We start from the raw sequence: 21,814 nt of genomic DNA on the forward strand, positions 1-21,814 counted from the left end.
AGTTTAAAATCAAGTTGTATACATCTTCAAAATAACTTTAATAATAAAATTTAATTTAAAAAAGATATTTAAATTTTATTTTATAGGAGGAAGCGGTACTAGTTTGCTGTCTGCTTGCTATAGCTGGAGCTAAATTTCATACACTTAAAAATATCCCGTATAGAGGCTCATCGCAAATTACATAACAAAGTACTGATTGTAAAACACTTGAGAGATTCAAGGTTTGGTTCCGCTTATTAACAAAGAATATTCTATTACACAGGTCTCTAAAAACACCCGTAATAAGTATGACGTGTACAATTATCCCACAGTGTGGGCAGTTGGATTGGTAGTGTGATGGATAGCATGCTTGTCTGTGGAACAGGAGGTTCTGAGTTCAATTTTAGTGCAGAGTAGATTTTTGTTTCTATAACTGCGCGCACAAATGACAGACAGACGACAAGCAAACACCGAGATTTATAAATTAGATAACATGTTGTGAGAGTTGTGAAAAATGTCTGGTCACTTTTTTGGTCTAGCTTCAAAAACCCCTATGTCATTTTGTAAATGCTGCTGTAATTCGTTAAAAATTGTAAGCTTCTTGACTAAAAGTGAGGTAAGTGTTGTCTGTGTTGAAAGTAGTAACTGAAAGAGTGAAAATTCTGAAAGAAAACTTGCGTAGACTAAGAACCTGCCGCACGATCTAACTCATAAGTGTGCATTCAGTAGGTATGTCCATGCAATAGTATTTATTGGAATTGTAATTGGAGGTTATATAAAGATGCTATAGGAAATTAAACTTCTTGAGTAATTTATATAAAGAAAATGATGACCTTGCAAGAAAAGAATAAAAAGTAAATTGTTTGAATTCTGCGTTGATTTCTCACTAGAAAGGCTACGGGTCGAGCATGCCCAGCGCACAGTCTAGACAATCCACATCCTTGGCATGACCATCTTGGCAGGCATTCTGCCGGTCGCATTCAAATATTCTGATATACTTTCCACCTGTATAGAAACCAGAGAGCAGCGATGACAAGACTAAAACAATTAATAAAAGTAGTAAGTGAAGCGTATATCAGAGGGATAAATCTATGACTTACTATTTTTCTACTATGGTATCATTTTATTTTACAACTAGATGAATGTCATTATTGTACAGGTAATGAAAAAGTTTTTGCACAAAAAAAGATTTATTTTTAATCAACATATACAGCATTCATCATTCTAGCTTTTAAATGAAGGCGTTTGTTAGTGTTTGTGTATGCTATGAGTTCAATTGAGTTTATACCATGTATACAAATATTTATGGCATTTTGAGGTCTGGACTTGTATTTTTCTTCTAGTAAATTTTTTTTATAGTAAGTTAGTTTAAGCGTGCTAGCTGAAGCATGGGTATTTTAATCAATCACTATTAATGCATGACAGGTGTAATAAATATGTGCACAATTATTCTATAGTATGGCAAGTAGGCTGTATGGCGTAGCGATAGCATGTCTATCTGTAGAACTAGGGTTTCTGAGTTCACTTTCAGTGTGTAGCGGCTTTTTTGTTCCTAAAACTTTATTGCTATAACTGGACATGCGAATGATAGACAGATGTATATATATTATTGCATTACTCTGTTAATATTATGTTAGAAAACACATTTTGATCTTGTGTATTTTAGATAGTGCATTCAACTTTAGTCAATGTACACTTTTAATAAATTCATGTTGGATTAATTGTCGTATCTTAATATGTTGTAAATATACTGACGATGCTCTAAGGTCTATATTTCTTATCATATCTATCTTTTCATTGTTTTAGATGTTTGCATTTTGCATGTGGAGTTATCCACTCACTTGTATACCTTCACATAGGCTAAAAGTTTCTGGTCTAAATTCTTGACTCTGATTCATCAGCTATCTTGCGATCGATTTACCTATGATCAGGCTTCCTAAATTGACAAAAATACTTCTAAGTAAAGAGTTGTCTCCCCTAAGTTTCCATAAAGTTAAGCAGGGTCTATATACATGTCCAGGTCGATGTAAATAAATCTTATGGAAAGAGTTGTCTTTCCATTTAGCTAGAAAGCAAAAGTTGATTTGTGTACTGCTTGGATGAGTGGTTAGGAGATGTAGACATAGCAGCGGCTGACTACTGTATGTCTAGCTCTAACCATATAAGGATTCTCTAGCAGCCTGATCCATTGGCTCCACAGGTACATTTACTGGGCAAATTCAGTGAACAATAAGAAGGTACGTTTTGGACAAGTAGTTGGGAGTTATTTCCTTTTACACTGTTTGTATACGAGGAGATAACTGCTAATAACTGAATACACTTATTTACCACACCATTGCAGTTGTCACCATGGTGATATTGCAATATACAAGTGACTTGCTTTTCATTAAGTTAAATTGTCTGATCAGTTATATTAGCCATTATATTATATTGCTTAAAGCGGATGCTGAGACAAAGAAAAACAAAGTTATATTGTTGGAATTTGTGTCCTTAAATTTTTACATCATTTCAAACTCGAATAGGATTAATTCTTAATATCTGACCAAAGGAGGCAACTTCTAAAAATGGTATTTTTGCCAATGCGTTTAAATGCCGAGTCCTGTCATTAATAGACAATCACATTCCATCATATACCATGCATCATCTGTTTATCTAAATCTACTGATATTACCAGTCATCAAGTAATGTGGTGTGGTAATAACACGCTTTGATAGTCAATACGTATTTGATTTAATAATAAAACTTTCCGGGCATCTGAATCTCTGCTGATCGATCCACAAGGCAAATGAGCTAATAATTATTAGATGTCAGTAAAAGTCTAAAAACTACAATGCTTGATAGCAGCTATGATATATTTTGGCTAAAAATTTAAAAGATAAGTTTTCTATTAAAACTTTAATAGAATTCTTTAAATATTTTCAGCATTAAATTTAAAACCGAAAATATATTTTTATATGAATTTTCAGCAAGGCTTCGCTAAACTTTACAAAGCCTGAGTACTATAGCAAATTGCTACATGTCAATCAATGGTGAGCAGTTGTTAGATGCTGGTAGAATAATCTAGGACTATTGATGCTAAAATTATAACTTTACGTAAGAGAGAGAGCTAATCAAATAAACCTTTAGCCTTGTCACAAATCATAAGCAACAGAATTTGGATTCTAGTTGTAGCATCATGCTGTTAGGGTATGCTTGAATGACAAATTTGTTGAATGGCTATAACAAGGGCAGAATCACACATAAACATAAGAATTAGTAAATACCTATGTTGTACTTATTTCCTACCTATCTTGAGCCTTTATTTACACTGAGGTGATCGCATAGAAATGTTTACAAGGATGTTACAAGGTTGTCCTATAGACCCTTATTGCTGGCCCCTAAACATCACAAAAGTGAAGTGACAGAGTTAATAAACATAGAAATAATAATGATTTGGTACATAAGGTAATGAGCAAATGCATAATATTTTCATAATAGTTGATGGTCGAAAAATAAAGTTATGATTTTCAAAATAAAACTAAAAGATATACAGCATCATGTGAAATTTAATTAAGACAGATACTACGTATCGAGTTGATCTAGATATCTGTTCATACCATCATACAAATACGAATATCGATATTCATACGAATACCATCGTCAGTAGTAATGCTATCATTGCTATCGACGCTTGCATTGCTATCATTAATAGAATTGCTATTATCGCTAGTAATACTATCGTCGTTAGTAATACTATCATCGTTAGTATTACTATCGTCTTTAGTAATACTATCGTCGTTAGTAATACTATTGTCGTTAGTAATACTATCGTCTTTAGCAATACTATTGTTGTTAGTAATACAATCGTCGTTAGTAATACTATCGTTGTTAGTAATACTATCGTCGTTAGTAATACTATCGTCTTTAGTAATACTATCGTTGTTAGTAATACAATCGTCGTTAGTAATACTATCGTCGTTAGTAATACTATCGTCGTTAGTAATACTATCGTCGTTAGTAATACTATCGCCGTTAGTAATACTATCGTCGTTAGTAATACTATCGTCGTTAGTAATGCTATGGTCGTTAGTAATACTATTGTCGTTAGTAATACTATCGTCGTTAGTAATGCTATCGTCGTTAGTAATGCTATTATCACTAGTAATACTATTATCACTAGTAATGCTATTATCACTAGTAATGATATTATCACTAGTAATGCTATTATCACTAGTAATGCTATCATGATTCATCACTCACCCGTAGTTAGTCCAACAACCAGGTCATGATTATGATTGGCCATAGTAGTTGTCTGCACTTGTACAACATAGCCAGGATGTCCTGCACCAGCTCTCATTGCCCTAAGCTGATTAGCTGAGAGCAGAAACTCGTGTGTATGAGGCTTTCTTGTAGAATGTCTCAGAGCAAATGTAAACTTCTGCAAAGCCAATTGATACATTGATAAGTTGGTCATATGCCATTCATGTAGGACTTTGGTTTTACATTAGTTTATGACAGGTATCTTGGGCTTACAGATGTAGTCCATGACGTGTAACTATATATCATTTCTCCTTATTTGTGTCTACTCATATTACATAGCGTCAAGTGATGCAGCAGAATAGTTTTAACCTTATAACTCGTCGTTCCCTATTGATGGGTTGAAAAATGACATTATCTCAAAAAATTATGGCGATTGTAGTTATGTTATTCCAAACCACATAAATAAAAAGTTTATTGAAAACTCACCTCCGCCCCATTGAACTGAGAAGCGCTGAACCCGCCTAATACATTATCGTACAAGTGAATATGTTGAGGCGCATCAAGAGTTATGTCTTTTAGAGCAGACAACTCTTTGTAAGTTCCTGAGCCCTCTTGGTATACATTGAATATAGGAAATCTGCAACCACATGTCAAAAGCATAGTTGTTGGTCAAACGTAAGACTATTGAGTTTTCATGTGATTAGTCTTGAGGTGGCCCTTTCCAGCATACCTAATCAGATGGAGCTGTAGCTATTTTTGATATGAATATAATTGCCAAAACAGCGTAATATAGAACGATCTTATTTTATTGGTGTATAGGCCAATGTTATGTTTAATAATCATGATGTTTTGTTACTCATTTTGGTTTAAAAAAAATCTATTTTGTGAAATTCATACAGCGTACTCTTTATGCTATAATAATTTAGTGAGCGATAACAAGAACAATAACTTACAAAATACAAAGAAAATATAAATTCTATGTTAAATTTTACATCATGTTTATGTTTGACAGCAAAAGTAATACCAAGCCTTTTCAATCCATTTAAGTAAATGAAATATTTTTAGTTGTAATCAAACAAATAACAGATATTAGTAGTAGTAGGTCTAACTTCAAAGTTCCTCAGGATTTTGCTGGGGCAGGCTTTGTCCAAAAATCAGAATTAAAAAGAAGGAAACCAACCTTGTTCTAAGATTTCCTAAACCAGGAATGTTAGGCAGAAAGATTCTGGTACCAGACGCTACTGTTCGTCGCACCTCACCATCTTTGTCCAGAACAAAAACATAATCTTTTGCTGTGTCAGCTGGATCTCCATTTTCATCAACACTTTCAAAAAACTTTGCTGGACATCTGTAGTAGTATTTGCTGGATGTGCCTAAATAAGTAGGGCAGGTCTGAATATGTAGGGCAGATCTGAATGTTACGACAGGTGTGAATATGTAGGGCAGGTCAGAATGTTACGGCAGGTATGAATATGTAGGGCAGATCTGAATATGTAGAGCAGGTCTGAATGTTACGGCAGGTCTGAATATTGGTGCAGGTCTGAATATGTACAGCAGGTCTAAATATGTTAGGTAGGTCTGAACATGTAGGGCAAGTCCGAACATGGAGAGCAGGTCTAACTATCTGAACACGGTGTGAATGTGGAGGGCAAGTCTGATTATATGAGGCAGGTTTGATAACTTGGAGCAGATGAACGTGTATGGCAGGTCTAAATGGTAAGGGGAGGTCTGAGTCTGTTGTAGGGCAGTTCTGAATTAGTGGAGGTGTCTAAGAAACTTCCTATTTGTTCAAGTTTGGTGTTTTGGCACAAGGTAATAGGGAATATAGTTTGTCTTTTTTGGTAATAATTGTGACAATTGCCAATTATAAAGTAGAAATCGATTTTGAAGGTGAGAAAACTTTTGTGACTTGATTGAGATCAAAATATATTTTTGGTTTAGAGCTATTTTACGTTAAAGCTACCTTCATCAAGTTTAGTCTAAGTAAAATCAATTAATCAATTGAAATGCACAAAAACTTTACCAGTAGGATGAATGGATGCACGAAGACCATATAGAACTCAGCTCATTTTATGAGAAATAGTAGCAGGCCCGGTGATGTCTGGGATTCCTTTTATTTTCACACAGATAGTCTGCAGATGGGTGTTTAAGAGGCTGGTTCTTGGGAGCCAGATGGACTTTTAAAACCAAATATTAATATTTGGTTTACTCTAATAACCAATATTTTAAAATAAAAAATATTTTTAAAATAAAACCAAATATTCTAATAACCAATATTTTAAAACCCAAACTCCATCTGGCTCTCAGGAGCTGGTTGAAGGAACTACTGTACTTTTTTTTAAATATTTTAAAAATAAAAAATATTTAAAAAATAAGACTAAATATTCTAATAACCAAGATTTTGAAACCAAAACTCGATCTGGCTCTCAGAAGCTGCTCTCAGGAACTACTTTATGCCGAAACTTCAAACTTAAACAAACAGAAAGTTCCTTAGAAAACCTTCACTAATTCAGAACATCTCTACAACAGACTCAGACCTGCCCTTACCATTCAGACAAAACTCCATCTGTTTCACAGGAACCAGACAGAGTTTTGAAACCATATACTTTACCGACCATGCGAAAGGATGCGTGTTAAGCTTGGATAAAATCCGTCAAAAAATGTGGAAGCGCGTAGCATTCACACAGACTAGCAGACACATGTGCACGCACACAATGACATAGTGAGATTTATCAATATAGACATCAATTTACTTGTTCCGCTGGTTCAATTGTCTACATCTGTAGGTCGGTCAGCGAGCCAACTAACGTATTAAAAAGGTTTGTTTTCACATGCTTATTACCATTGTATGCCTTTGCTGTGCTGTTCTGTCCATTCCTCCTAGTTCCATTACCGATGGTTGGTACATCCGTGTCCTCGTGGTACTCAATATTGTAAGGATTCCAGCGAAGAAGTGGCGTCATGTATACAATCTCTAAAGGAAGGGCGTATGACACCCGCACCTCCTCGTACAAATCCGAGTTGCCCCGTCTACTCTTTCTTACCTAATAGTTGTAAGAATTGAAATACCTCAACTATACTTTTTGAGCTCCACCATCTGATCCCAATAGTCAAAATCCTTGAAATTTTCATAAAAGATAGTTGCATTTTTTCTTTGAGTTACAATGATCTGTTATCAACTACTCACTCTAATAATTACATTTGTGCAACCTGAACACCTGCTATTGTGTTTCATTCTCGGTTGAATATCAAGCACACGCTAATGGTTGCTATTCTTCCTCAACAGGTAATACTACCTACCAGCGCTTGTTTTAACCTATTGACCTTTAAAACCATATATAACATAACCTTGCTAGTTTGAATTTAGCTTGAGTACCATCATAAACCTAGCACAAGAATTTCAGTAAGGGGGTAAAAATATCTCTTAGCTCTGACATACCAAATCATGTCACATTTAAAGATGGGATTATACCAAACTTTAATAGATATTATCAGAAAGTATAAATGTTTTTAATCATTTGAGATTTTGTTTGTTGTTTTGGGTGATCTGACTTCCATGATGTTTCAAGATTAAAATTAACAAAAATTCATTCCAATGATCACAGGCTGAAGAAAAAAATAACCCCAGACTTGCCCAAAATGGTGTACAAGTTGCAAGGAAGCCTGTCTCTCTATCTCGTATTCACATCGGCCATTGCGTTCAAATTCAAGTGTTACGCGGCTCTAGTGACATATAATGTATTTTGCATTTGCTCATGATTGTTGGAATGAAATTTCAAATCTAGCTCCAGATACGTCGCTAGGTGTCTCAAAGGATTTAAAGATACCTGTAGATGAATTAAACTTTACTCCATGTTTGGATTTGCCTTACCCTCTTATGCACAAAAATAGGCACTACCATAGAGACAAATATTTTATAGAGTCAAACCTTGATTGGAGCAACATTTGGCTGAGTGTTGTAGGCGACAAAAAGATTAGAATCAGCAAATCCACGCGCTGTCTTTGTAAAGCCAGAGGCGTCACGTGACTGACTGTAGTATCTGCAAGTGTATCATAGAAAACACTGTCAATGTCAAAGCGCTAGAGAAGTCATTTGCAAGGAAACATGGAGATGTGCGTTTTAAAAACAATTCTGCTCTACCCATTTAATCTCTCGCAAATAAATATTTCCAACATGGCTGGATGTATTTTCTAATATAGCTAAAAAAGACATTGCCATTATTGCAAAGTACACCCTAAAATGAACAAATAATTAGCTAGCTATATGTACACGTTTTCATGTTTCTATATCACTGTATGCTATTGTGCAAATTCATTTACTAAATATTTAATATGTCTGAAGGGTTTGTAGGCAAAATTCTCAGGTCCCAGCCTAGAAAGTTTGTTAACTTAAAAATGTTTGCTACCAGCGCATAGGTAACTTTGATATCCTGCGTGCCTAGTGCATCCTACAGTGCACTCATGTTGCGTGTACATTTTCAGTAGTAGTATGAAAGAAAAATGAATACTAAATATATACTGTTCATTTTTATTTTTTACTGACTTTTAGAGAATATTTACTTTTATTACTATTAGTACTCTGGCAGCCTATGAAAGACAGTCAACTTATGAATAACTATGTTAAGTATATAAAATTTAATAAAAACCCATTTTGAATTTCTAAAAGATTTAGTTTGAAAAAATCTTTGTACAATTGTAAGCTGTTTGTGGATCACTTCAACAGAATTTGGTAAAGAAACTTACATCTGACTATCTTTGATGATTTTAGAGTCATCATTTAATGTAAACTGTTCAGTACTACTATGGAGGAAAGAAAAAACTAAAGTAGTTTATTGTTCGATTTTATTTTCTACTGACTTTTCTGAGAAGAGATTTTAGCAACTGTTACTACTACTAGCGCCCTGGCAGTTTAGAGTGCTATAATAGATTGTCAGGTGTGATAACTATATGTACAAGTATTCTGGAAAGCCAGTGAGCATTCGAGTAGCGCGGTAGTATAGTGTCAGTCTACCAAAGTAAAATTCACTTGTTTAAATCCCATATGATGCAATCTTTTTTCCAACTCTCAACTGTGGTTTTGGACGGACGGACAAACGAATGAACAGATACGTCTGTTATTATAGTAAAGATTATTATTGTGAAGTGAAACTATCACTCAAGTGAACACTAAGGGGTCATTGACTTAAAACTACAGAGTTGAAACAGATTGTGACATTTGGAGGACGTCTTGAAAACTTTGTAATATGATACAGTCTCAAACTGCTAACCATTCCATCTTATTGCAGTAAAGATTTTATTTTGTTATATATATATATATATATTATGGGTATCAAAACTGACTGCTAATCAAACAGTTGTTCTGAAATTTACATGTGGTTCTCTAGGACATTTACGCAGGTAACAAGTCTGAAAAATAATTTTCGTTACGATACCAAAGGGGCGTTGAGGCAAAAAAATGACTCTAAAAGCTATTGGGTAATATTACTTATTGACAGTGAGAATAAAATTATGAAAGAAACAGTATGCTTTTAAGTTTCACATTTCACTGATTTGTAATGTTAGCTCTTAGTATTTTACTATCTTATCTTGTTTTTTCATTCACTCCAAAAATTTAGGAATTATAACCTTAGAGTTTCATTTGGCAACAATTACAATAACTCGCTTCCTTTTTGCAATTGCTCGTATCAGCATGTTTTATAACATCTTGATATTGTTGTTGTCAAGAACTAGATTGGTCATCTGTGATATTAGACTTAGCTCTCTAGAACTTCCAAAAGGTGATTACTGTTATTTTGTCATGTTTTCTAGATTTACCCTAGCAAGCTTCTCAAGTTCACAGATTAAAAGCTTCTCCATACATTCAGTAGATTTATTCGGTAGCAGGTGCTGACTTCGTAATTCCTGATTGTTAGAACATGATTAATTGCTTTCATCAAGAACCTTCTGTTTCTTTCCTCAAACTTTCTCTCCTTCAAGATAAACTTGCACAAAATCTTTAGTAAATCTTATCGAAAAGTATTAATACTTTTTTATCATTTGCTTTTAATCTTTAAGGTGATCTGACTGCCAGGATGTTTCAAGATTAAAATTAATAAAACTTGATCTCGATTACAACAATCAGATCAAGTGAAAGTGCGATTATGATTTCTATAGTTGCAAAGAGACCAACAGTATAAAAACACATTAACTTGAACGTAATAGCCGATATTAGCTATCGCAGCGATATCAACTAGTGGTGTCATTTTGGCACATTTTTTCTGAGTGTTTTAACTGCGATCAGGTTTTGCCGATATTAATCTTAAATATCTTGGCAAGCTGATCATCTCAAACATCAAAACTAAAAAAAATGATAGAAACATACCGATACACTCTGATAAGATCTACATAACTTTTTGTGTAAATTCATCTGTAAGTATGATTTTAGCTCTTTTGAGTCGAAAGAGCTAAAGCCATAGCTCAAACGAGCTAAAAAAGCTCGCTTGAGTGGAGACTTCCCATTCCCTTGAACCAATTTGGTTTATTTTTCTCCTTCGGTCCTTTCGCAGTCTTAGTCTTCATGAGTTTTCCCATGCAAAGTCATTGATGTTTGAGCTTTTCACGGTGTCTGACAGCCGGTGTTCCTGCAGCCTTACCTTTTTATTGACACTAGTATCATTATTATGATCATTATTACTAATATTATCATTAGAGTAGTATAAGTTTTATTATTATTATTACTAGTACTATTATTACAGGGGTATAATTGTCATTATTGCTTTTGTTATTATTATTAATATTATCATTACAGATTTAATTTTTTTATTATTAATATCATTACTACTAATATTGTTTTTACTAATATTGCAACTAGTATAAGTGTTATATTTATTAATTATTAGTTTTTGTAGGCAAAAAGAAAAAATGTAGTACTTTCTTGCAAAACAAAATTTTTTTTGAATGGCCTAACAAAGTGAGGACCTACAAGGCCGAAACCTGAAATCAGTCAAGCTGCTATAAAAGAAAAGTTCAACAGTTTGCTGGTAGACACACTACCTGTGATAATATCCAGCATTAAGGTTGGTTGTACCATCAACATCCTTTAAAGGTTCTGAACCGAAGTTAGAGTCGAGGATATCTGCTTGGTAGTTGTCCAATCCTGCAGCAGATAAAGCATAGATGTAACTTAACTAGACTAACTGGTCATAATCTGACTAAAACAAGCAAAGACTTATAGTGAATGTTCACAAACAAGATTAAAGTGCAGTTGTTGGAGGAAATTTAAAAATGTAAATTTTCTTCAAATGTTTTCCCAGTAGATAGTGTTCCGTTCTGCATGGTCATGATGAATAGCTTGAAACAAACTAAAAAATGAAGTTTGTAAATTTACTTAAGCATCTTAGAAAGGGAAAAGTGCAATTATGCTTTTGTACTTAATGAAATTTGAGAATGTGAAATTTTTTCAACAAATTAAGCTTTATTTTACAAAAATTGTGTTTTTTGCTTACTTGCAGTCAATAGTTGTCAGAAAAATTTAAATTTTCAGGAGCTTAAGATTGTCTCAAATCTCAAACATACTCCATTATACACTGAATAATAACATAAGCCTGCAGATCATCATTGCCTCAGCTGACTAGACATCTCCGTAGAAGTAAGATATTTCTTTCCGTGAAAAAATAACTACATCCTTCAAAATACATGTTGAATGTAGTTGTTCATCATCTATATCAAGTAATAAAAATGCTGTTTTAAAGGGCTTTTTTGTTAAGCAGTTTAGCTGTTTCAAAATGTACCAATCTTTTGTATTTTTTATCTAAACTATTGTCAATTTCCACTCCTTTTCTTTGCGTCATGCCTTCATGTATTCCTCTTTTTCATGACTTTGTTTGGTGCTATTAAATTTTATAATCGGCATATTTTTTGCTAATTGTTCTCCCAACTTACTGACAATTCCTAATTCTTATACTTTTGTGACTTCACTTCCTATGATTACATTTCATGCTTGAATTCAAACCTGGCACTTCCTTCATCAAAGATTCTAAATAATTAGCATAGCCTGTGTTCCCCTCTTCTCTCCACACCCCATCATATGACTCTGATGGCAATGCAGGATGAAGCTGAAATCGTGCCGATCTTGTTTTAATAAAATCCTCTTCACTTTTAGAGCTGCGCATCATGGGAGACAAATCCTTGACTAGACGAAACCTGCACATAATAAGCAAAATACTTATCGGCATGGCAACTATCAGACTTTGATGTTGATTAATAAAACAATAAACTTAAACCAAGTTATCAATGTTGGTAGTTAAAATCATATTAGCCGCATCATGAGGTGGCGTGGGAAGAAGACTCTGTCTGAGTCAGCTGCAGATTTATCATGTAGTCATAATTGACCTTTCACTAGGATTAAGGCTGCCAGAGGGATGTGGGTAAAAGTAGCGTGTCACCATCTTTCCAATACATAAATATAACTAAATATAATAAACATAAATATAACTAAATAAAATAAACATAAATATAACACCAGGCTAACGCCATGTGAAAGAAATTCTACTCTAGGCGGGTCCCTCATGCCACGATCATTTCCAATTGTTTGGATTAGACATTTTAAAAGCCTGTCTGCGAGGGTACTGAGGTGACCTCCTGTTGTTTACTTCAAAGTTTTTTTGTTAGGGTTGTCTCCCTTGACACAAGATCGGAATTTAAGACCGGATGCCCTTCCTAACATCCTGTAATGAGGCTTGAACCACTGACGCGCTATGTCCACATATTATTGAATTGCGAAAAGCTAGGTTTGCTCTTCAATGCTTCATAAAAATAACTTTTGCAAAAAAGAAAAAAAAAACTCAAAAAACAAAATTCCTCCAAGAATTGTGGAAGCTGTATGAGTTACCGATTACTGAAGACCAAAGAAGGCAAACCAAAGGCACAAACAATTCATATTAGCATTACCATAACAAGCTTTTTATTTGAACATAAAATTGAAGTTTACGCACTGAGGTCAGGAGGTCAAGAGCTCAGGAGATCATTAGCAATATTAATGTCGCTGAAGCGCTATTAATATTAAGTGAAATACATTCATACTGCTAAGATTTTGGTTCAGGTGTTTTTCTGAAAACTCAAATTGCTAAATTTATTGTGTATGTTAAAATTAAACCAGTTTTTAATAAGGTTCATGTCAGTTAAAACAATTTTTCACCCAGATCATAATTATGATTTGTAAAAAAGTAAAAAGGGAACCTGGAAAGTTCAACAGAATTATTGCTGCTAATCTTGTGGGTAAGAATGTTGTAGTTCCATTGAGCTAGCAGGGGTGTACCATCATCCCCCACATCGTAGTACATTGTGGGAAGGATAGCTAAGTTCTCTCCTATGTCCTTTTTTCCGGTCCAAACTGAGTGCATGACATCTTCCTGCAATCAAATCATCATTTCAATAAAAATTTTCTTTTGGTAAAATATAAAAGTTTGAGTAATGAATATCAGCTGAAACAAGCCTTAGAATTAGTAGCATGACAGTCGGGTAGGTAGTGGAGTCTGCCCATAAATACTGCTGTTGTAAAACAACTCAGGAGAAACTCTGAATTTTTATTTTGAGTTAACTGAACGAGTATAGCAAGGAGAAATTGTATGGAGCATTTGCCAAAAAATGTTTTACATATATCGGTCTCTACACTTGTTTCCAAACCTTACTTTCATAACAACAGACATACATACCATTCTTCCATATATTTACAACACAGAGAGCCTAGAGAACCTATCCTGTAAGCAGCAGGCTGGAGTTTATTACCAGAAAAGATCACTGGTAGTGACAGGAAGGGCGTGCAGCCTTATATCGCTCTCTGCCACTGAGCATGTCTCCAATCATTGAGGTTTTGATATATTAAAATATCTTAAATATCTGTTAAGAGCAGCCGTGGCCTAGTGGTCTAAAGTGCCTGACCTGCACACAACAAGTTGAGGTTCAATTCCCAAATGTCACTGGTGTTGACAGATATCACATCTAATCTTATATAACTAGTTATTGAGGTTTTGTTACTAGACTCAGACATGTCCAGCCAAGATCACAGAGATGTTGTTGGTACAACAATGCTCTTAAAACACACACAGCCTCTCCTTGCAGTAAACAAAGCAGACATCATACTTGATCTTTTATGGACACACACATATAAACTTGTAATTAGGTCATCCACAATACACAATGGGTCACTATGTAACCCGTTGTTCCGTTAATGAGTTCATTTAATGTACTTGCAAAAAGGTCATTCGCTGCACTAGTAACTAGGTCATCCACGGCATTGGTAACTAGGTCATCCACTGCACTGGTAACTAGGTTATCCGCTATGCTTGTAACTAGGTTATATACTGGTAACTAGGTCATCCACTGTGCTTGTAACTAGGTCATCATCCCATGATCATGTAGTTTCAAGTTACATAGGTATAGTGATAACATTCATAACACGATATTTCAACTTGATGTTTACAAATCTCATTTAAAAATTATTGCTTATTAAACTGTTAAATCTTTCTATCTCTATCGTATAATTATTATGATGTTAAGAAATTTAATGAAATACAAGAATTCAATGGATGCTTTGGCAAGTGGCAAGTTTAAGCCTGAAACAGATTATATAATATACTTTACTTTAGCAAAACATAGGTGAAAGTAGTGAACATCTCCTACTACTCATTGGACATGAGGCTTGTCTAAAGTTGAACAAATGACACAACCATGAAGGTCTTCTGTTGAGTCAAAGGTCTTGGTTTAGCCTAGGATTCATCGAATCAGTAAGTTACCTGGAGTTTAAACCAAGTTTCAGCCTGTATCGAGTGACGATCAGAGAAGAAGGGCTCATCTACAGTTCCTTCGTCTATAGTCCACATTCCTTGCATATATGTGAGCACAGGCTACAAGTGGCAATAAAGAATTGTCTACTCTTTTGTGAAGATAACTCCCTTTCTTCTAAGTTTTATTTTGTTCGAAAAGCTTAAGTGAAATGGCTAGTTTGGAATCATTTCACATATATACATCAGCAGTTCATATGTTTAAAGATACATACATTGTATAAATTATATATTATATGTATGAATACCATGGCAGCCTGTTCTGACGTGAGAAAATTTCAGGCATGTCATTAAAGCACAGAGTATAAGTATAGCGCAATAATTCTATAACAACTGAAAGTGATAGAATAGCGCAGGCTGTAGTGTGTGATGTGCCAACTGGGTTGTCGCAGGTTTGAATCCTGCACCATGCAGATTTTTTTCCTAACCTCTAACCGTGGTTTGTGATGGGCACAGCTCTATTTGTAGTAAAAATAAGCAATGCACGTCTTCAAATATTACATATTTTTAATTAAGTATAGATTAGCAATTATTGTATTGAGTACTTACAATGTAGAAGTTATATAATAAGCAAAAAAGTGCAAGCAAAGAATTTTTTATTTCTCTAATAACAAACGAAGATTTGAAAACATATTTAACATTCAATTACATATAAGTGTATGGTTGACATTATTCTTATTACTATTATATCATTATTATATTATTACTATATTATTATTGACTTCAAACAATAAGTAAAGTTTTCAAATCTTTACCAATGCCTGATAGTAATGCTTTATTAACAAATGTACGTAACAGTTTGCTGAACGAGTTGAAAAACCTGTTGTACATTGTCGATTATAAAGCATAAATTTAAAAGTTGTCTTCTCTTTGAATCCAACAATCACTAGAAAAAACTAGATAACGCGTAATGTCACACTTTTACTAAACATACACAGATTGTTATCTTATTGATTAGTTTGAACATTCATTGAACCAATCATTCGTATCCTTTATGTATCCTACTGTTCATTCTAAAACTAAACATTTAATAGACAAAACAATTATAATACTCAATGTCAGGTGTTACCTGAAAGTATTCTTTGTAGTCTCTATGATTAGGGTTTTGGGTTTTCCAAGCAACGAAGTATTCCCTCATTTCTGCTATTTGGCCATCAATAGTTGGCTGTGCTAAAACCTGCAAACACGACCTTTTTGCAATCTATACAAGATTAATTGTAAAGACATTATGACAGTGACCAGTATAGAATATTATTGATTCGAGCAGTGACAAAGTTCTTTTATGTGCCTTCCATCGGCCAACATAGCCAGTGATGAGACAGTTTTCTATTTTTTCATGTGTTTATGATAGAAGAACAGAATAGAGCAAGGTTTGTCTATGTCTCTGGTTGACTATGGCTAGTCACTTAGCCATAGACACAATAACATCTATAACTGTTCGCTCAGGTAACAATGGATCTAATAACATCTATGGTTTTTCTCTCAGCCATGTATAAACATAGCATCCTCTTTTGCTGGTTACTCAGGTAACCATGCACACCATAACCTCTTAAACTGTTCTAGCACCTATCTTAAAATAAGTAATAAAAACTACTCATTCTAAGGTCAAGGTCAAGATTTTTAGCACCGCTGTCAATATGCATTTCATTTGCTTATAAAGTTATTGCTTTTCTTAATCGAGTTGAATATACATGTACATTGTATATCTATTTTACCATTCTATGATCCCTGTCACTCTTACTGCATGTCAGTTACAAGCCTTACCTCTTAAATTCAATTTGGCAGGTTCTGTCATAGGAGAAAATAACTCCTTGATTGTCTAGCTGATGATTACCATACAATTAGTCCTTGCTGGAGTAATGGTTAAAGAGTCAAATCCTTTGCTAATGGATTTGGTTGTTCTAACTTCAGGCCCTTTTTAAAGTTAGTAACTTCAATATTTGGTAAACTCAATTTTAGTTTTTTAAACTTTTCTAACTTTTTTTTAAAAACTTTACACTTCACATTGATCAAATCTGTCAGTGTTGGCCAAGAAGTTTAACGAGATAGAACGGATGCAAGCGCAGTTGCTCACCTTTTGTTATAGCCTTATCACCACCGTTTGACTAGAAATGCAAAAAATTTTTAAAAGTTTGAATGTGAACAAACATACTGAAGGAGGCACAGCTGGGAATTCCACCGGTTCAGTAGCACCAAATTCTGTGCTGTTGCTGTGAGCTTGGCTCAACCTATAGTCATTATGTCGAGTTCTGAACGGAACGCCATTCATCACGACTCCTAGTTCTCCCATTCCAATAGTTCGAATATTGTTAGCATGGTTGTGTATGGCTGCTTGACCATTCACTCCTAGAACAAGTTCATCGGATGAGATTCATGTGCTGACAAATTATATATGTTATTAGGCAGCAAGGATAGAATAAAATTAAAAAATGTAACTGTGATGTGATAAAGATATTACTACTTTAAAGCAAACAAAAATTGCTTTTAATATATCTGTATATAAAAGGCAAAAAAGTTTACATGAAATGTGTATAAATAAAATTAGACGGTTTGTTAGTGATATAAAAAACCGTTTAGTTTTAATACACTCAACTCTTAGAGTTCTCTTTTCAACTTATTTACTTTGAAACAATAAATATATAATAGAAAACTCGCATAATTATAATAGGAATAATTAGTATCGTTATGATTAATTGTTGTTACTATTATTTTTAGTACAACAATTCTTATTTATAGCATTGTTGTTGTTATTCTAATAAGCGACATAGTTATAGTAATTATTATCTATATCACTAGGACACTCACTATAATTATTCACACAATAATACTAATTATATCTTGTTATTGTTATTATAATAAATTGTATCTTTATACTAAGTACCGCCGTAAAAAGGAGTATTGTAGTTGTAAGTATTACTATAATTGCAATGAAATTATCACTTCAACCACTAATAACAATAATTACTATTCTTTATATCAATATCATTACAGTTTTTATTATTATAAACATTGTTATTAATATTGAGAGTTATTATAAGCTTGTCCAGTGGTTAATTACTATTTTTAACTTAAGTTTTCTTGACGATTAATATTGTTGTTATTATTAATAAAACTGAAATTATCACAGTTTTCTCTGCCATTTTATTTTACTCTGAATAAACACAAGAATAACAATGTCAATAGTTGCTTCGAATAATAATAATAAGAATAATGTGATAATAAACAGACGTGACCAGGTGTTGGTAGTCCAAGGTTGAGTCCCTGCTTGCACATTTCTCACTTGCACGATGCCTGAGTCTCCCATCCATCTTAAGAACTCCATGTATGTTTGCTGACTCCATTGAATTGACTGACCGTATATCTTCAGCAGAGCATTTATTCTACCTGAATGATAAAAGAGTATAAACTCATGAAATTAGATAAATTTAAGAGACAACGCAAATGAAAACAAAATATTGTTTGATGTAAATTTCTCATCTGTTTTTATTAGCGAGATAAAAATCCATCTACGAAATTCTCACTTATCTCTTCACTGATCTCTGGCTCCACAACTTCACTAATTCCTTGTTTTACTGCGCTGAAAGCTGATTGGTTAGCCATCACTGAGACAGCAATTGTCAGCCAATAGCATTGTAGTAGAATCATCCTAAAATAAGGTTGATCAAGTTACCATATTGTTCAAAACTGGCAGCACTTTGTGCACTATTAAAAGTGTAACCCGTTATTTTTCGTGGTATACAAATAGCACCTCAAAGCCAGTTATGCTGCTGAATTGAAATATATCGAATTGAACTATATGTCTGCAGGGCATTGCTAGATCTTACCAATTGGATCAATAATCTTACCAATTAGATCAATAAACTAAGTAAAGAATAGCAAACAACAAACCATAGTGAAATGACAAAATAAGAAAATATAACAGTATAATATAAATATAATATAATGTATATATTATATTTATATTATATAATACAAATATAATAAAAATATAACAAAATATAGTAAAATCACAAAAGTAAAGTAATAAATTATAGCAATATAATATATATTGTATTTGTATTATATAATATAAATATAACACAAAATGTAACAATTAACATAATAGACTAAAATGTGTCTAGAGACTTTATTTATTTCACAAAACTAATTTGTTTCGATAAAACCCTTCTGATCATCTTTTTTGATCTAGTAAAATATTAAGAATCACTAATGATGCCCGGCAGCAGGCTTTCTTAAATGAGTCTTTGTTTCAGAGCCGAATCATTTTTAAAGCAAATAAAAATTGAGTTTTTATCTTTTAGTCGTGTTTATATTCTAAATTCTATTTATTTAACTAAAATCCATGTTTAGACAAACCATATAATTTTGTCGGCAGTATAAAATCCTTTATTTATAATTGAAGCACAAAATTGTTTCACAAGCATGACTAATTGGTCATACCAGTTTTAAATATTAAGACCGTTTCTTTTACTCTGAATGAGCATCAGAGCTATAAATGATAGTTTCAACAGTAGGCCTACACTAAAAATGCAGAAGTCTATTTTTGGCTCAAATATTTTTAGATTTAGCGGAGTCACACAACAAAATAATAATTTTAAAAATGATTGTCATGAACCACGGATGCCTTGGTCTGTCTCAAAAATTATTTATTTTACAGTAATGGAATGCAAATCTATTTGTTTCTTCTGTTACCTCCGCTTCATCTGCGGTTTCCAAAAGTTCTTTCAATTGTGTAGTAATACTTCAAATGACTATCTAAAAGCTTACCTCCGAACAGTCAAAGCCAGCTCCATCTGACCAAGTGGTGCAACTCTCGAAGCCCAAATGACCTCAAGGCTGACCAAAGATCATTACCTGATCCATGACCACGCTGTCATGCGCTAGCATTACCTTGCATAACCAGCTGAAAGACAAACAGATGATAATTGCGCTATAATTATAAGAACTCTGCTCAGGTCAATGAATACGTTGACTCATATAGTAATTGGTGGTAATTTTGTTAGGCTCAAAAGACTCCCATGACCAAATATAAAACCTCTGACTGTCTCTGCAGGGTTCCGCAATATAATTACACGCTCTTCTGCACTCACACTCGTCATTATCTATCATTTGGCATTAAAACTGTGCTAGCTGAGAAAGTTGGTGAATGCCTTACGTAAACATTACCTAACAATGAATGGTCAGATGGTTAGGCTTTGGTTGTGCATGCATTGAAAATCACATGAGCTTATGTGAGTTTTACTCAAGCAAGTTCATTTTGGCTACTACCATCACTATCTATTGCAACAAACACTTTATTGTTAGGTAAAAAAGGTGTTATCACTTATAAAACACTGATCATCGGCTATGTTAGGCACAGTTAGCTCCAATACTACACTATAAATATGTAATACAAACTTTGGCTTTGTGTTGCTGTAAGTTTTTGTTTTTCTGAAAAAGCAAGTTCAAACAATTTTTTAAACCAATAAAAACAGATTTTGAGACGTAATAAAATTGAATCATTCACGTACAATTGGCTTTTGTATTAAGTTCACTGATCTTTCAAAAGACTATTAAATTATTTTTTTAAGCATAAGTACAAATTTTTAAATAAGATTATCAGTCAGTTGAAAAGGATTGAATATTATATGACATATCAATTATGTTGATGTTCAGCACTTTCTTTTGTAGTAAAAATAGGTTATGGAATAAATAGGCTGGGTTAGTCTGTGTAACTAGAGCAACCTAAAATGAGTTGCAAGGAACCATATTACTTGCAAGAATTTACAAAGAAACAAGGTTACAGTTACAAGTTAAAACAATAACAACTGTTAAACAAATTGTCTCTTGCAGAAAATGATAAACTATCTAAAATGAAAGCATAGAAAAGTCTTGTAAAGGCTAATTGATCAGCCAGGGCCAAGATTCTAGAATAATAACAACAAACTAGATGATTTACAACGGGGCGTGTCTCAAATGAGAGAAGAGCTGACAGCAAAAACTGACAGCAAGAGCTGGCAGCAAAAACTGACACCAAGAGCTGACAGCAAGAGGCCTTGATAGGTGCTGACAGACAGAGGCTGGTGTCAGCATGTTTATAGAATCTTAAAGCTCCAATGAATTGACCGTTCTCTCTTTTTTATTAACCAAAAGAACTTTTGATTTGACTGCGAGTGACCAAAAAGGAGATGTTAGTTTGATTCCTACAGTTTAAAGACTAAAATTAGTCTTTAAACCAAATTAAAATATACTTTATATAAAGAAATAAAATATAGTTCTTTATACTCTTAGCTTTACTTGACACAAAGCTTTAGATTGTCAAGCCGATCTTTGCCCTCGGGTTAGAGTGAGTTTATATTTTACCAAGTGTAAACAAAATATTAATTCTAAAACTTTCCAAACCTCATAAATGTTTGCATTGTTTAGGTTTAGAAAACTGAAGAAATATTCATCAATTTATTTTTAAACTAAATGTGATAAAGCTCTTTGTAGATGATTCACATGTTGAATTTTGCTGCAGCCTGGTTATGTAACTACCACCAACGTTATTCGTTAGACAGAAAATCAGTTTTCAAAGCCAGTCTTAAGATTGCATTATAATAAACTATTAGTATTATACCAAAACAGTAAATGGAATAATATCACTATTGACCAAACTATATAATTATGCTCTTACATAAAGTTTATCTCTGTTTTTCAAACGCTACCTAATGTTCTCTCTAGGGGTGTCAGGCAATGTCATTTTCCAAACAGATGAGGGCTCACAGTACGATGGTGCTTGCTTACAGTTCTGGTGT

The 21,814-nt window shown here is 33.5% G+C and overlaps 1 protein-coding gene across 1 annotated transcript; it reads right to left on the reverse strand.

Moving 5' to 3' along the window:
- Nucleotides 1-874: 874 nt before the first annotated feature.
- LOC137400658 (uncharacterized) lies at nt 875-18,375 on the reverse strand. Its single transcript, XM_068086990.1, has 13 exons — nt 18,267-18,375; nt 17,191-17,384; nt 16,108-16,215; nt 14,991-15,101; nt 13,435-13,607; nt 12,209-12,399; nt 11,251-11,353; nt 8,147-8,258; nt 7,061-7,262; nt 5,399-5,591; nt 4,705-4,855; nt 4,219-4,396; nt 875-1,017 (listed from the first exon to the last, which is right to left on the reverse strand). Exons 1-13 carry the CDS (start codon nt 18,358-18,360, stop codon nt 875-877), a joined length of 1,953 nt encoding a protein of 650 aa, XP_067943091.1. The 5' UTR covers nt 18,361-18,375.
- Between the last annotated feature and the right edge of the window lie 3,439 nt (nt 18,376-21,814).

The sequence above is a fragment of the Watersipora subatra genome, chromosome 7 (genome assembly GCF_963576615.1).
Source record: "Watersipora subatra chromosome 7, tzWatSuba1.1, whole genome shotgun sequence".
Taxonomy (NCBI): domain Eukaryota; kingdom Metazoa; phylum Bryozoa; class Gymnolaemata; order Cheilostomatida; family Watersiporidae; genus Watersipora; species Watersipora subatra.

Bases quoted from the DNA above. Each gene is read 5' to 3' on its own strand.
- LOC137400658 (XM_068086990.1), bottom strand. From the start codon at position 18,360: ATGGAGTTCTTAAGATGGATGGGAGACTCAGGCATCGTGCAAGTGAGA. The intron at 8,259-11,250 runs GTAGTGTGTCTA...ATACACTTGCAG, and splicing joins AATGCTGGATATTATCACAG to ATACTACAGTCAGTCACGTG. The intron at 4,856-5,398 runs GTTGGTTTCCTT...ATGTGGTTGCAG, and splicing joins TTAGGAAATCTTAGAACAAG to ATTTCCTATATTCAATGTAT.